Here is a 16,354-nt window from a genome sequence, read left to right on the forward strand (position 1 = left end):
AAAATAAGCAAGCCCAGTAGCGAAGTAGTCCATGTGAACAACTTGCAAATTCTTGTTGCAAGTCAATCCTCATATGAAAAAACTAAAGACATTTACCTGTGGGCACCGGCAGCTTGGAGGGATCTTAAAGTAGAATACCTGATTTTAAAACATGCTAATGGTTGGCTCATGTTGTAGAAACATAAGCAGTTTATATAAAATGAAGTCGAGGCAGATGCCCTCCTGCCTCCTCATTGTTGCTTTTGGACCATTATCTCTCCTCCTCCTTAAAACCTCTCCCCACCTTTGACTCTCGTGCCCTCAAACATTACCACCCAAATACACTTTTATTTTTTTTAACCACTCTTTTTTTGGTGTGAATTCTATACAAACCTTTATTTTTTTTTAAATTTTGTTTTATTTTCTTTCTTTTTCTAAAAAAAATTTTTTATTCAAGTATAGTTGATTTACCACCCAAATATCTTTTTTGTTGTGATTTGTGAACTCCAAAGTTACTCTATCTCATTTCTTGAAGCTCTCAGCACCTGATGTACTGTTACTGATTCCTCTAACACTACTCCTTTCATAATTTTTGTTGATTTCAGTATCCATGTGGATCTTCTTTCCTATACCTTGGCCTCTGACTTCCACTCTAGTAACCTTGTCCTCCTGGCCTCTGACTTCCACTCCAGTAACCTTGTCCTCCACTCTACCTCTAGACTTCAGGTCCATGGCCAATGATTCCAAACCCTTCATAATCTCAGTCTCAAACATTCTGCTGTCTTTCCACGTGTTTCCTTCTAATACAGTCATTCCTTTAATTCTTTGGTTTTACTAGGAGCTACAGTCTATTACTAATATTTCACTGTCTTTCACCTCTCTCTTCATTTCTTCCTTATGAAGCTTAAATTCCATATCTATCATTATAAGCACTGATTTGTACACACAGCCAACTGACTACCTTGACCCTCTCTCTATCATCCTTGCATAGAAAAACCCTACCTTGGTTAAGTCCAATTCCCACCTACTGTGGGCCTGGACTTTTGCAGGTGGGCTTGGCAAGTGGTTTCATTTTAAATCATTCACCCCAGGTGGGCCCCAAGTGCTGTACATAACATCCCATTTCCCTAGGCACTCTCCCAGATGAACATGTCAGACCTCCTCCCCTCTCCTCAATTCTCTAGTCCTCTCTCATTCTCATGCCCAGCTGATCACCTTGACTTCCATTTCATTTAGAATAAAATCAATCAGAAGAGAATTCCTCATGCTCCCACCACCACATCTACCCACCTTCCTGTATCTATGTCTACATCCTCTGTCTCCTCTCCTGAATTTTAAGTCACTTTTTAAGGCTGGGCCCTTCACCAAGGTCTTGGGTCCCATGCCCTCTCAGCAATTCAAGGGCATTGCTTCAGCAATCCTTGCCCTTCTGTCGCATAGCATCTATATTTTCCTCTTTACTGGATTATCTCCCATGAACATTTAAACATGCTATTGTTTCTCCCATCTTAAAACAATATTTCTTGAGCCTATGGATTAAAAGACACCTAAGAGACATATCAGTCAGCTGTAATACTTAGGTCAACTTGGCTCCTGACTCCAGTGAGACAACTACCTTGCCTCTCTTGGAACACTGATTGAATATTTGATGACTTTAAAGAGTTATTATTATTTTTAAGTGTTCTTTTATTTTTAGAAGATACTTTAACTTTCAGGACTATATACTGAACTACTCATAATTTTAAAATATCCCTTCAACTCCATATCTACCTCTGTGTCCTTTTGTAGCAAGACATCACAAAAGAGTTGGCTAGAATCCTAAATCCTCTCCCCCAATCCCTGTTAAGCTCACTCCAATCACGTTTTCACCATGCCACCAAAACTGCTCTTTTCAAGGTCACCAGTGACTTCCACAGTTGCTAAATCAAATGGCCAATTCTTAGTTCGTGTCTCAGAAGCATTTAACTAGGTTGATGACTTCATCCTCCTTACAATACCTTCTTCTTCTGGCTTCCAAGACACCACTCTCTCTTGGTTTTTCTCCACACCTCTGATTGCTCCTTCCCAGTCTCCCTCTCTGGTTCTCCCTCTTCTTCCTGATCTCCTGTTGTTGGAGTACCCCAGCGTTCCACCTGTGGCCTTCTTTTTATCTCTCTTTATTCGTGTCCTTGGTGATCTCATCCACTCATATGGCTTTGCATAATGCCTGTGATATCTAAATAGAAGTCTCCAATCCAGACAACTCTACCAAATTCCAGACTTATAACACACTGCCTACTTGACACTGCCACCTGGATGTCTCATAGGCATCTCAAACTTGACCTGTCAAAACTAGACCTCTGACCATTCCTCCAAATTTGCTCTATCTTCAGCCTTCCCCAGCTCAGGAAATGGCAACTCCATTCTTCCAGCTGCAGACCATGTATCATGGAGTCATTCTTGACCTCACTTTCTCTCAGACCCCATATCCAAATCCATCAGAAAATCCCATTGGTTCTACCTTTTAAATCTATACAAACTCCAACAATTCTCAGCATCTCCACTGCTACCACTCTGGTCCAAGGCACCACCTTGTCTATTGTTGGTCTCATTGTTTCCACCCTTTGCTCCCTTTGGTTTATTCTCAAAGCAGTAGTTTGATCCTTTTAAAATAAGTCAGATTGTACCATTCCTCTGAAGGCTTTTGATCTCACTGTGATGAAAGGACAAAGTCCTTTTGATGGCCTACAAGGCACACATGATCTGGCTCCCCATTACCTCTCTGACTTCTTCTTCCACATTTCCTAACCCCCCACTGTCTCAGCTCCAGCCATACTGGCCTCTCTGCTTGTTTAAACATACCAGGTACACTCTCATCCCGAGGACTTTGCACTGACTAGTCTCTCTGCCTGGAAGGCTCTTTCCCAGGTATAACTATGGCTCTCTCCCTCATCTCCTTCAGATCTTCGCTCAACCAACTCCTCAGTGAGGTCTTGCCTGACACCCTTCCCCATCTCTAATTGTGACCTACCTCTGGGCTCTTCCTTTCCCCTACTCCGTATTGCTTCTCCCCATGGTACTTATCGTTATCATCTAACATACTGTTACTTTTTAGGAAAAATTATCCCTCTCTCTAGAATGTAAGCATAAGAAGAGCAGGAATTTCTGCATGTTTAGTCAACTGCTATAACCCTAGATTCTAGAACTGTACCTGAGACATAGAAAGCAATCAATAAATACTTATTGAATAAATGCACATGCTGTTTTAAAATTTTAAACAAATAATTAAACAAGCTCACTGTCTTGAACTTATAGCTTTTAAGCCCTAGTTATTTTTAACTCAGTATCAATAAATTAATTAAACTGCTTTTTAAGCAGTAAGTTAATCTTCTTTCTGCTCTTAGATGCATTTCATCTACCAATTTACAGATGTGACTACACATTTATAATGGATCAGCTTCTACATACTGACCTTTAGAAAACCCCACATTCATTACAAGCAAACATAAAAGAGACTTGCAATTGCTGCTGAAACATTGGCAAGCCGATTAGTGCTTATTTAATTTGCAATTGAATTCATCAAAGGTTAATCGTGTATTTGATAATGACAAAATATCTCACAAAAAAATAGAAACTGTTCCAATGTTTGGGGATGCTAGAGCACCTAATTGCTTCTGAGGAGCAATTTGTTCTTCCTATGACATCAAATATCAGTTGGGTCTTTTCTTTTTCCTGGCATCCTTAAAATTTGGTGATATTCTTGCCCAGTATATAACCCTGCAGGCCTCACTCTCTCCAAATTCAGGTCCTGTTACTTTCATTAGACACTTAACTTGAGATGGTTCCCATGACCTAGGCAATTAGACTTCAAACTGTCTGCCAGGCTCAGCTCAGCTGCATTCTGTTTTGTGAGCAAATACTTGCTAGAGACAAATTCTCTTGAAGTTCAGTGCCCATCACTTGATGAGCTCCTTGTGGAAAGTGCCAGTCAGTAAGAGAGAGGGAGGCCCTCCAGCTAGTAGGCTTCATTCGATATGGCTGCATTCACAAAGGAATTCAGGTCCTTTAATAGCTGATAGCTACTCTCCATATTGTTATCACTTCAAAACCAAAATTTAAAAATTAAACTATATTTTGAAGGATTTATTTTAGGAAAGACACACTATTAGGAAATTCTGGATTCAAAGTGGTCAAATAAAAATGTAGATGAATGTGAAAAGATACAGTTTCAAATAACTTAAAATGATCCCTGCCTTGTTAAGTCTGAGGATTTCTTCAGACTGAGGCTATTTCTCCAACAACTCCAGATTTGGAGATTGTCCAGTGTGGCTCAGCACTCAACAAGTATTCATTCTCAGCTCTTGCACACTTCTGCATGCTAAATGGAGTAGTGATTAAAAGTCAAAGATGATGCATTGAACTTAAGCCTTTATTTCTTCTCCCTCCCGAGATCCCTCTTAAAAGATGGGAAAGAAAATTTTAATGTACATAAATCAACAAGGACAAAGAAGACGGGTGAGGGCAAATGGATGGTCTGGAGAGCTACAGAATTCTGGGGGGAAAAAAGGCAGAGGAGAAGGAGGCAAAACCCACACGGAGCATATATTCAGAGGCAACTTCCTTGCCTTGCAGAATCTCTGAAGGGTATGAGATTTAGCAGTGATGGATGTGACATGTGGCAAGAAACGTGGGACTAAAAACAAAAGGATTAATTGAAGGTCTCTGTCTGGAAATGGTAACCCTCCACCCCATTCATGCAAAACACCAACAGCCAAGTACCTCCCCTCTAAGCTGAAGATTGAAGTCTTTTTTCTGAAGAAGTTGAAAAACTCTAAAACAAAAAAGACCTCCACATTGGCATTTTAGGGTTCAACAGCATAATGGCCATCTCCCCACAGAATTGCCCTAAGGCACAGTCTACTGGTAGACAAGCTCCCCATCAGATTTTCAGTGCCTCATTCTTCAGCATGAATGTGACACCAAGGAACACAAGCCAAAGAATGCTTCTAACATGAAAGATCAAAACCAAGAAAAACAAATGGGGGTGGGGGTGGGGAGGGGGATGAGTCTGGAGGAACCAAAGACGTTAAAGAGAACAGAAAAGAACTTTTTACAAAGCAACAATTAGTGACCTGAGATAAATCTGAGATGTTTTATCCCTATAACAGTAATGATAATAACGGCTAATATTCATTGACAACACACTGTCAGTTACTGTTCACAAGATGAGGCACAAAATGTTAAGTAACTGATAGTAAGTGGGGAAGCCAAAATACAAATCCAGATAGTGTGAATTGAAAACTCATGCTCCTAACTGTGTGTATGCGTCCTCAAACATGCTATAAAAAAGGAAGATAAAACAGGAAAGCACTCTTTAAAAATGTATTTGACAAGTATATATTCAGAGCCTTCTGTCTTCTAAGCACCAGTCTGTGTGCGAAAAATATAGCGATAAACAGAACAGGCAGAGTCCCAGCTCTCATCAAGCTAAAATTAAAAAATTCAAAGCCAGGCACAGAAAGACAAATACTGCATGATTCCTCTTAGTTGTGGAATCTAAAAAAGTTGAATTCATAGTAACAGTAGAATGGTGGTTGCCAGGGGATGGGGGATGAGGGAAATAGGAAAATGTGGGGTACAAGAGGTACAAAGTTTCAGTTATGCAGTGTTAAATTCTGACTGTCTAATACACAGCATGGTGACTATAGTTAATACTATATCGCATACTTGAAATTTGCTAAGAGAGTAAATCTTAAGTGTTTTCACCACAGTACATGGCACCGCGTTACATCTGTGTGAGGTGATGGATATGTTCATTAGCTTGATTGTGGTAATCATTTCACAGTGTATACATGTATCAGAACAGCACTTTGTACACCATAAATATATACAATTTGTATTTGTCAATTATACCTCAATAAAGTTGGACATTGTTTTAATTAATTTTTTTAATTCAATAGAAGAGATGGAAGACACAGTCAAGGAATTTTACCAGACGATCCAATAAAAATAATAGCAGAAAATTATAAGAAAAGATGGAGATGTGTCTGATGGTTCCAGGATGGTCCTTTTCCACTTACCAGGAATTCCAGGGAAGAAACTCAAGTTATTGTGTTATTCCAAGGCACAAGTTATCCTGGAAACAATACCAAAAATTGTCTTACAGGTGAAGAGCACAGGTCTCCAGATTGAAGGGACCCCTCTATCCCAGTGTCCAGCACAATAAATGAAAAAAGATCTATATCTATATCAAGGCACACTTTCATGAAATCTCACAGCAGGGAAGAGAAGGCCATATAATTATTTCACAATATATACATATCTCAAATCATCATGTTGTACACCTTGAACGTAATATATGTCAATTAAATCTCAATAAAGCTGAGAGAGAGAGAAGGCTATAAAAGCTGTCAGAGAGTAAAATCACATCAATGGCCAAAGAATATATGGAATTTAAAAAGAAAAGAAAAATGGTTCTGAAGAACCTAGGGGCAGGACAGGAATAAAGACACAGAGGTAGAGAATGGACTTGAGGACACAAGGAGGGGGAAGGGTAAGCTGGGACAAAGTGAGAAAGTGTCATGGACATATATACACTACCAAATGTAAAATAGATAGCTAGTGGGAAGCAGCTGCATAGCACAGGGAGATCAGCTCGGTGCTTTGTGATCACCTAAAGGGGTGGGATAGGGAGGGTGGGAGGGAGATGCAAGAGGGAGGGATATGGGGATATATGTATACTGATAGCCGATTCACTTTGTTATACAGCAGAAACTAACACACCATTGTAAAGCAATTATACTCCAATAAAGGTGTTTAAAAAAAAATGACCAAAGAATAAGAACCTGAATGGCACCGTACTTACCAAAAGCAACACTGGGTGCTAGAATTCAATAGAGTAAAGCCTTTAGAATTCTGAAGAAAAGTGATTTGCAACCTAAAATTTATAGCCAGGTAAAGTGTCAATTGAATACAAGAGTAGGGAAAAAAGTCATTTTCAGTCATACAAGAACTCTGAAAATATCTTGCATATATGACCTCCAAAAAATTACTTGGAAATGTACTCCAGGGAATTCCCTGGTGGTCCAGTGGTTTGGACTCTGCACTTTCACCACCGAGGGCGCAGGTTCAATCCCTGGTGAGGGAACTAAGATCTTGTAAGCCAGGAAAAGAAAAAGAAAGAAAGAAAGGAAGGAATGAAGAAAAGAAAGAACGAAGGAAAGAGAGAGAGAGAGGGAGAGAGAGAGAGGGAGGGAGGGAGGGAGGGAGGGTGGAAGGAAGGAAGGAAGGAAGAAAATGTACTCCAGTGAAATGAGGGAGAAAACCAAGAAAGAAGACAACACAGAATTCAGGAAGAGACTTGCGCTGGAGAGAGGGCAGAGACTTAGAGAAGCGTGAACTGTAGACATTGGAGGAACCATGGGTTTCAAGCTGGAAAGCAACAAAACTTGTTCTTTCCAAGTTTTAGAAAGAACATCCTGTCCTAAGTCTGAAGGCAGAATTAGTAGACACTTTCTGGGAGACGAGTCAGGAAGTTTTTGCAAAACTCAGTTGAAATGTAATTCAGACCTAAACTAAGGTGGTAGTTATGAGAACCATGACACTGTAGACCCATAAACAGCAGAGCTGAAATCTGATTGGGGGTCTAGCTCAATCGCATTTTACTGTAAACATTCATGGCATGAATACTGAACAAGGACAAGAGAGAATCCACAAGGACATAAGCCCTGGAAGATGGCACTTGGTGGGCAGGAAATAAAGAAATACCAGCAGGCTTAGAGGGAAGAATCATTCCATTGGGTAATTTTGAAAAGAGAGGCAGTGCTACCTCCACTGGGAAGTATAGGAGCTCCTACCTTCCTTTCTGCAACACTCAGAGCTGTCTGATTGAAACTGTAGATCTCTGCAACAGAGGTTAAATTTTTTTAAAAGGGGGGGTTGAAGGGGAAGCCGTTGTTCCCCTTGCTTGACTCTGTAAGGGCTGAAGTAGCACCAGTGCAGCAGCCTACATCAGGAGAGGGCCATACCTCAGAGTACTTTAGGAGCAGTAGGCTTAATGGATACTTAGAGCTACATCAAGTGGCTCATGCCTGTGGGGAGTGAGATGGCTCCAGATAGATTCTAATTTGGGCTGTAAGCAGTCTATGGCCCTGAGATGAGGTTGGAGAGGAAGGCAAGGGCCAGATCTGCAGGGCCTTGACAAGCATGGTATGAAGAGTAGATGTTATTCATGTATATTAGGAAGTCACTGCAAGGTTTTGAGCAGGAGAATGACCTTGCTCCACCCATATGTTACGACTACTCTACTGCTGTGTGGAGAATGGACTGGAAGGGAGTAAGAGCTGACAAGAAAACTACCACAGCAATAGATGCTGTTAGCTTGAACCAGAGAGCTTCCATTACAGATGCAAATATGAGCTCTTCTGGAGTTCAAATCCCTGTATTTTGCTCGATTAAATGGACGAGGAGCAGGTTGGTGTCAGGGTGGGGGATTAGAAGCTAAATTTGGGATGGATCTGTCAAGTTGGAGATGCCTGTGAAAAATCCATATGGAAATGTCAAATAAGCAGTTGACTATATAAGCCAAGATCTGGGCTGGAGCTGTATTTGCTTGGTTCCTTGCTTCTGACTTGAGCTTAAACTCTAGATTGTGGCAAGGAGGGCATTAACATTGAACACCTACTATATGCCAAGTACCAATTATGTTACAGATGTTTCCATAACAAAGTTTATACACGTTTTCCAAAAATGCCTTCCCAATTCAGCCCCACCAGGACCCAACTAGAGGCTACCTGGGAAACGCTCATTGCAGACACTCAGACAAATCAGGGAGTAAATTCCTCCCCCGCCCAGATTGCTAACGAGTTCCTGGAGGGGTTGCTGCACCTGGATTTGTGTTCAAAGACTCCAGAGACCTGAAGATATGAAGGAGACTGGTGATAATCCCAGCCCCCAGCCACTGAGCTGTCCTAACCTTCAAGTCTTCCTGGCTGAGTCCCAGACAGCACAGAGCAGACACAAACCATCCCCTCCATGCCCTGTTCAAATTCCTGGCCCACAAAAGCTATGCTTGTAATAAAAAGATTGTTGTTCGATGCCATTTAGTTTGGGGGTATTTTGTCATGCAGTAACAGGAATGGTTACTAAAGTGTTTTCTCAAGAAATATCTATTTAAAGACACAGACCTACTAGAGAATGGACTTGAGGATATGGGGAGGGGGAAGGGTAATATATATATATATATATTAAAACGCAAACGCAGTACTTGGAAGGATAAACTCTTTCAGATGAATACACACAATCAGTGTATCCAACAGACAGCAAAGCAGAAAAAAGGAGCCAAGAGATGCTTTCTTGTTTCACCGACAGAAAAGAGGCACGTAAGTGGCCTCCAGAAAACCGGAGGCATAAAGATGGCCACACCGTGAAGACACACGGCTGAAAGAGAAAGAGATGCGTCCAAAGGAAGATGAGGCAGGAGAGCAAAGTCCAGCCTCATTTACCTCACAGCTGGGCTTAATTCCTCAACTCTCTCACTAACCACAAAGTTATTCATTTAGGCCAGTTTTCCAAATGTACCTGCTTAATGTTAAAAATCACCTGGGGATCATATAGTAACAAGCACCAAGGGTAATTATTACCCCCAGGCAAGTTTGGGAAATGCTGAAATATGGAATTTTTAAATTAAATATAAAACAAAATAGTGAACATGACACCCTCCCCCCAATAATCACAGTTCTGCAGTGAATGGGGTTAATACTCAAGCCTCCTGTTTATAAAAAGCAAGTTGCAAGTTCTAGCAGCCTTGAACCCTGAGAATGTAAATCCCAGCTAAGTCCAATTACAATAATGTGGAGTAGAAGTTGAAAATATTGGAATTCATTTGCTAATCAGTCATTACTAATTACATGAAATATTATTGTAAAAAAAGGAATATTTAATGAAGGTCAATTTAATTCAATTGATAAAATATAAAATAAGAGAGATGTTAGTTTAAATATTTATGGTCTTATTCAGGCTGTTACTCAACACAAGTAAAAATGATGGAGCAAGATATGTAACCTGGATTCTGTGGGACTGAGAAAAGAGCAGAAAATGTCACACTAAAAGCCATGAATTAATTCTACTTTAGTAACTGACACTAATGTCTACACTGTCCCCAGCCTCACCACCTCAATCTGAATCTCATTTCAAATTGTTAATATAAATACTGGAGTTTTCTTTCCCGGAATACACTTAGAGCCTTCTAAAGAATCTGTGGCGAGATTGTTCTGAGTCATGAAGTCACCATGTAATTGGTTATGACTCCCAAGTTCTGCATCATTAGGAGAAGACTTTCATGATACTGGTATTGATCCATATCGATGAACACTTTATCAATCCCAAAACCCTAGCCCCCACAGAGACTGGGAGCAATTTAGGCCCCTCTGAGCCTGTTCAAATTTATTTCTCTTGCCTCTTGAGATCATTTAGTAGTTATATGACGTAGTTTTCCAGAGTAAAATTGACATCCATCTCTGATTCCAAAAGTTTGTGTCTATTGTAATGGGTAAAACAAAATGTCTGCTGAACTATGTATTATTTGTACTGATAGATCCTGGAGTTCTAAACAATAAAAATGGAAGTCCCTTGCAACATACCAACTTAGAAGCATAATATCCGTCCTTAGACCAGTGGCTGTGTGTAATAACTCAGAGTGCATATTCTACAGCAGAAAGCATCATGTCATCTCCCCATTTATCTCAGGCCTCTCTGTCTTTCTGGCCAAGAACTGGAAGGCCCTGGCGGCTCACCATCTCTCTGTATCACTGTTCTCTCCCTCCCAGGGATGTCTCTCATACCAGTGTTACTGCCCTGCCACCCAAAGGCCTGGAACACCTGAAGGAATTGATAGCAAGAAACACTTGGACTCTAAAGAAACTTCCACTTTCCTTGAGTTTCCTTCATCTCACACGGGCTGACCTTTCTTATCCGAGCCACTGCTGTGCTTTTAAGAATCAGAAGAAAATCAGAGGGTAAGTGGCAGTGTCTGGAATAAGTGACAAAAGGCTTTGGTGGAAGTTTAATTAATTTCTGGGTTTGAGGAAGAAGCTCTGTGGTTTGAAAACCAGGTGGAGAAGAATTTGGAAACATCTGTCAGAGACATGAAGTTCATGGGACACAGTGACTGCAGACCGAAAGTGGTTGCAGATAAGAAATAAGGCCTGTGTCGCTGGATCACAGCAGGGGAGGGAAGGATTTTAGGTGATGATGTAGGAGAGGCAGGAATAACCAGATCATGCAGAATCTTGTAGAGGTTACACGACATGATTTCTGGCCTCCAGACCCAACCCATATTAGGTGCCACAACTATGAGGACAAACTTAGGAACAACACAAGCAATTGGATTACCTGGTCAGTTCAGGCCTTGCAAATGTCACAGCTCCCTGGTTACAGTGTGGGCTTTGTAGTCACCTGGGTTTGTGTCCCAGCTTTGCCACTTCCTAGCTGTGTTATCCCACTCTACTCACTTAACCTTCCTGAGCCTTTGTGAAGGGAGATCGTAATGCTACCATTTACAGAGGTTTTGAGAAGAGCAAATGAGAAACTGAGTAGAAAACACCTATCACCATGACCTGGAATTTAAGTTCTCATAATATGTATTATTTTATTAACAGGCTGCTTGTGAAGCTGCAAAAGAGGGATGGCCTTCTTTTTCTCCCATGCTCTCTCTGAATCTTGTCTTCACCTACAGTTTCACTCTGCATCATTTCCCCTTTTGTGTCTGTTCTTCATTTATCTCTTATTCACTCCCTCTTGGTTTCTATATAATATCTGCGGGTTGACTTCCTGCACTCAGACTAGCAGTTGTAAATAAGTTGGGATCTAGCTGTGGGGATAGAAGCAAACAGGAAAGTTGAACAGCTGTGCAAAGAAAGCTACTGTGGGCATAACAGCTGCAGAAAACTAGGAGTGGGATATGGGGATGGTGTTAGCCAGCCCTGAGCAGAAAAGGGACCAGAGACAGGTGGGAGGCTAAAGTGGACCCCGAGGGCAGGATCCAGATTTCTCGTCAACCTCCAAACAGGTTGGAATAGGCAGTCCACCGGGCATTTTAAGCAGAGCTCAATAGATGAATCTGCTCAGCAACTAAAGCCAGTTAAAGAATCCCATTTGGGGAATTCCCTGGTGGTCCAGGGGTTAAGACTCTGTGCTTCCACTGCAGTGGGCACTGGTTCGATCCCTGGTCGAGGAACTAAGATCCTGCATGCCGCGTGGCATGGCCAAAAAAAAAAAAGAATCCCTTTTGATATCAGTCTGGAGAGCTAGTGAAACACTAAATCTTACTTCCATAAGCATGTCTGCACAATAGTGTCCATTTATCCATTTGTTCAATAAATATTATTTGAGCACCTGTTATGTGCCTGGCACTGTCCTATCCACATCAAGAGCCTTCTTGCATTTTGTTTACGTTCTAGAATGGGAAGTCAGAAAAGAAACAGGCAAACAAATAAGAAGATATTAGATAGTGCTGTGAAGAAAATAAACACAAGGCTCAGGCAATGTATTAAGGAAGACGAAGGAAGCCTCTTCTGAGGAAAGAAAATCTGAGTTTAAAACTGAATAATGAGTAGAGGCCGCCATGAGTTTTTCAGGCAAAGGGAACATGGAATTCTAAAGCTCTGAAGGGGAAAAATAATAATAGTAACCAAAATATACATGGCACTAACAATGTTCCAGGTGCTGTCATAAGAACTTCAAAATGATAAACTCATCTAATCCTTTAACAATCCAAAATGAAATAGATACTCTCCCTATCCCGTTCTACAAATGAATAAACGAATGTTCATAGACCTACCCAAGATGAAACAGCCAGTAAATAGTAGACTCAGATCCTAACCTAGGCAGACTGGCTCTAGCATCCATCCTTTTTTTTTTTAAGTCACTGCTGTTCTTGAACCGGTTGCAGACGAGAAATAAGGACCAATGTCAGTGGATCACACTTGGAGAGGGGAGGGTTATAGGAAATGACATAGGAGAGACAGCCCTGACCATATAATGTAGAATCTCACAGAATCCTGTATATCATATGAAGTAGTGTGCATATTTTGCTAAGTGTTGTGGGGACTATTAGAGGGTTTTCAGCAAGTGGTGACTTATATCTACTGCCTTGCAGAATCCTTGAGTCTTTAATGTGTAATGAGAGCAGTATTCGGAGCCTGCGTCAGAGAAAATCTGTGAAAGCTTTAAATGGTCCCTTCGACCAAGAATTTGAAGAGGATCTGGGTGACGGCAGCGCTGCGTACAAGGAAAATTCCAAGTTCCAGGATACCCACAGCAACTCTCATTATTACGTCTTCTTAGAAGAACAAGAGGATGAGATCATTGGTTTTGGCCAAGAGCTCAAAAACCCCCAGGAAGAGACCCTACAGGCCTTTGACAGCCATTATGACTACACCGTGTGTGGGGGCAGTGAAGACATGGTGTGTACCCCCAGGTCGGATGAGTTCAACCCCTGTGAAGACATAATGGGCTACAAATTCCTGAGAATCGTGGTGTGGTTTGTTAGTCTGCTGGCTCTCCTGGGCAATGTCTTTGTCCTGGTCATCCTCCTCACGAGCCACTACAAACTGACTGTCCCACGCTTTCTCATGTGCAACTTGGCCTTCGCAGATTTCTGCATGGGGATGTACCTGCTCCTCATAGCCTCTGTAGACCTCTACACGCAGTCTGAGTACTACAACCACGCCATCGACTGGCAGACAGGCCCTGGGTGCAACACAGCTGGTTTCTTCACCGTCTTTGCCAGCGAATTGTCAGTGTACACACTGACAGTCATCACCCTGGAGCGCTGGCACGCCATCACCTTCGCCATGCGCCTGGACCGCAAGATCCGCCTCAGGCACGCCTACGCCATCATGGTTGGGGGCTGGGTTTGCTGCTTCTTGCTCGCCCTGCTCCCTTTGGTGGGAATAAGCAGCTATGCTAAGGTCAGTATCTGCCTGCCCATGGACACCGAGACTCCTCTTGCCCTGGCATATATTATCCTTGTTCTGTTGCTCAACATAGTTGCCTTTATCATCGTCTGCTCCTGTTACGTGAAGATCTACATCACAGTCCGGAATCCCCAGTACAACCCGGGGGACAAAGACACCAAAATTGCCAAAAGGATGGCTGTGTTGATCTTCACTGACTTCATGTGCATGGCCCCAATCTCATTCTATGCTCTGTCAGCACTTATGAACAAGCCTCTCATCACCGTTACCAACTCCAAAATCTTGCTGGTTCTCTTCTACCCACTTAACTCCTGTGCCAATCCATTCCTCTATGCCATTTTCACCAAAGCCTTCCAGAGGGATGTGTTTATCCTGCTCAGCAAGTTTGGTATCTGTAAACGTCAGGCTCAGGCATACCGGGGTCAGAGAATTTCTGCAAAGAACAGCACCGGTATTCAGGTCCAAAAGGTTACCCAAGACATGAGGCAAAGTCTCCCCAACATGCAGGACAACTATGAACTGCTTGAAAACTCCCATCTAACCCCAAATAAGCAGGACCAAATATCAAAAGAGTATAAGCAAACAGTTTTATAAGTGGTAGGGGGACTTGGGCTGGTTTCTTGAGCATGCATTCCAACCACTGACAAAACACACAGTTGACCCAACCTGCAGGTAGTGTTCAGCTCTGGAGAGGGACTAGCATTAACCTAATCATTGCCTCCAAGAAGGAAGAGAGGCTACCGACATGTCTGAATCCCAGGTGATATCAAAGTAATGTATACTTTCTGGAAGAGTTGCTGGATGCTAAGTGCAGTGATGACATTGTATAAAATGCTTAATAAATATCACCTGAGCCATGTTGACATTGAGTTTTCTCACTTTCATACGGCATTTCATACTAAAGATTCAGCAAATGGCAAATGCTATTAACTTGGTTGGTGACCACAAGATAAAACTGGCCCCATGTTGGTTTAGTTCCACTTCATGTTCCCTGATACAACCCAAGAGAATGTGAGTCCCTACAAACTGAAAAGTCAAGCAGAACATCGTGCAAGGAACAGCTATTTTGACACATGAATGAGGGGGAAGGTGTAGATTTGAGTTGTTTTTTCAGACTCTGAAACTTAATCATCTCTGCACAAGAATCTACCTGATGTGACCCAACTGTTGCCTGGAAAAACTGGCAAGATTTCAGCTGTTGTGGCTGAGCAGACTAAGAATTACTCTTCTTGGCCAGTCTTCTGGCATTAAAGATGTGAACTCTAGAAAGTACTTATAAAAGTGACAAGTGGGAATTATGAGCGGGGCACACTAGATCTCCCACTGATTAATAAAGCAGGCTGGACACTAATTTACTATTGGATCTTGGGCAAATTACTGGCCTTCTAAAGTCTGTAGAAATGAAGGAGGTTGATGGCCTCTTCCAGTTTTGAAACTCCATGTATATCCCTTTCCCTCAAAACATAGGTTGCCATGACAAAGAGAAAGAAAAACAATAAGGAAGCAGAATCTGTTTTTCCTATCTTGTAGGAAAAACAATGTGCCATCTCCTTCTCTTTGGAGCCTAGACATATGACCCAGGAAATTTTTTCTTTGTTTCATTTTTGGTTATGGTGTCTGAACCAGAAATTCTATTGAGTGACCATATTGGGTTGGCTCTGAACCACTCATCTAATTATTAGATCTACACAGCTATAATTATCAGGCCAAAACCAGATTGATATTCACACAATAGAATTAGGGTTAGGGTGGTTTTGCAAATGCTTGTTATTTAGAGTTACTACTTCACTGTTCAGGTTCACTTCAAACATTTAACTTGTCTTCAGGGATTGGTTTCTTTACTTAGCCTTTTCTGACCCACAATACAGTACTAAAGAGAGGTTTCTTCTCTCTGAAACTGCCAGCTCTTTCCAACCTTGTTGACCACTGGACATAAAATCTTTATTCCCTAACAGTGCTCCCTTACTTAATATGGTCAGGATTTTTATCTATAGATGTATTCTCCAGGTTATCTGTCAAGACAGTCCCTTAATTTCATCCCAAAGAGAGATGGCATTTGCTTCTCAGTGCTCATGAACCACACTGTGCATTAAAACCACAGCATGAATTAAAAGCTTGTGTTAAGTCTATGGAGTGGGGCAAGTGGGCCCAGTGGGTCCCCAGAGATGGTGACCCTGACTTACCTGGAAACTCTCAATAGCCATACCCATTCCTGATTATCAGTGAGACATGGATTAGATGTCTTAGTAGAAATATTACACACACCTAAAATCATGACTAATCTACCAGTTCACTTGTAACTAATGAAATTAAACAAATGTGTTACCTTTGACATGTATTTCTCATCTGTAACATTTTGAAATACCACATCCTGATAAATAATGTGTTTTATCTTGAGTAGTTGAAATAATGCTTTGGAA

General features: G+C 41.5%; 1 protein-coding gene across 1 annotated transcript; it reads left to right on the plus strand.

The window, feature by feature from the left end:
* The first annotated feature begins 12,375 nt into the window (after positions 1–12,375).
* TSHR (thyroid stimulating hormone receptor) lies at positions 12,376–14,948 on the plus strand. The gene has a single exon (XM_089908053.1). It carries the CDS (start codon positions 13,131–13,133, stop codon positions 14,526–14,528), a length of 1,398 nt encoding a protein of 465 aa, XP_089764179.1. The 5' UTR covers positions 12,376–13,130; the 3' UTR covers positions 14,529–14,948.
* The last annotated feature ends 1,406 nt before the right edge of the window (positions 14,949–16,354 follow it).

Source organism: Delphinapterus leucas, chromosome 2, assembly GCF_059928025.1.
Source record: "Delphinapterus leucas isolate spDelLeu-1000000601 "Yukka" chromosome 2, BTC_Dleu_Yukka2, whole genome shotgun sequence".
Classification (NCBI taxonomy): Eukaryota; Metazoa; Chordata; class Mammalia; order Artiodactyla; family Monodontidae; genus Delphinapterus; species Delphinapterus leucas.

Coding starts and splice junctions, on each gene's coding strand:
- TSHR (XM_089908053.1), top strand. CDS start 13,131: ATGTGTAATGAGAGCAGTATTCGGAGCCTGCGTCAGAGAAAATCTGTG.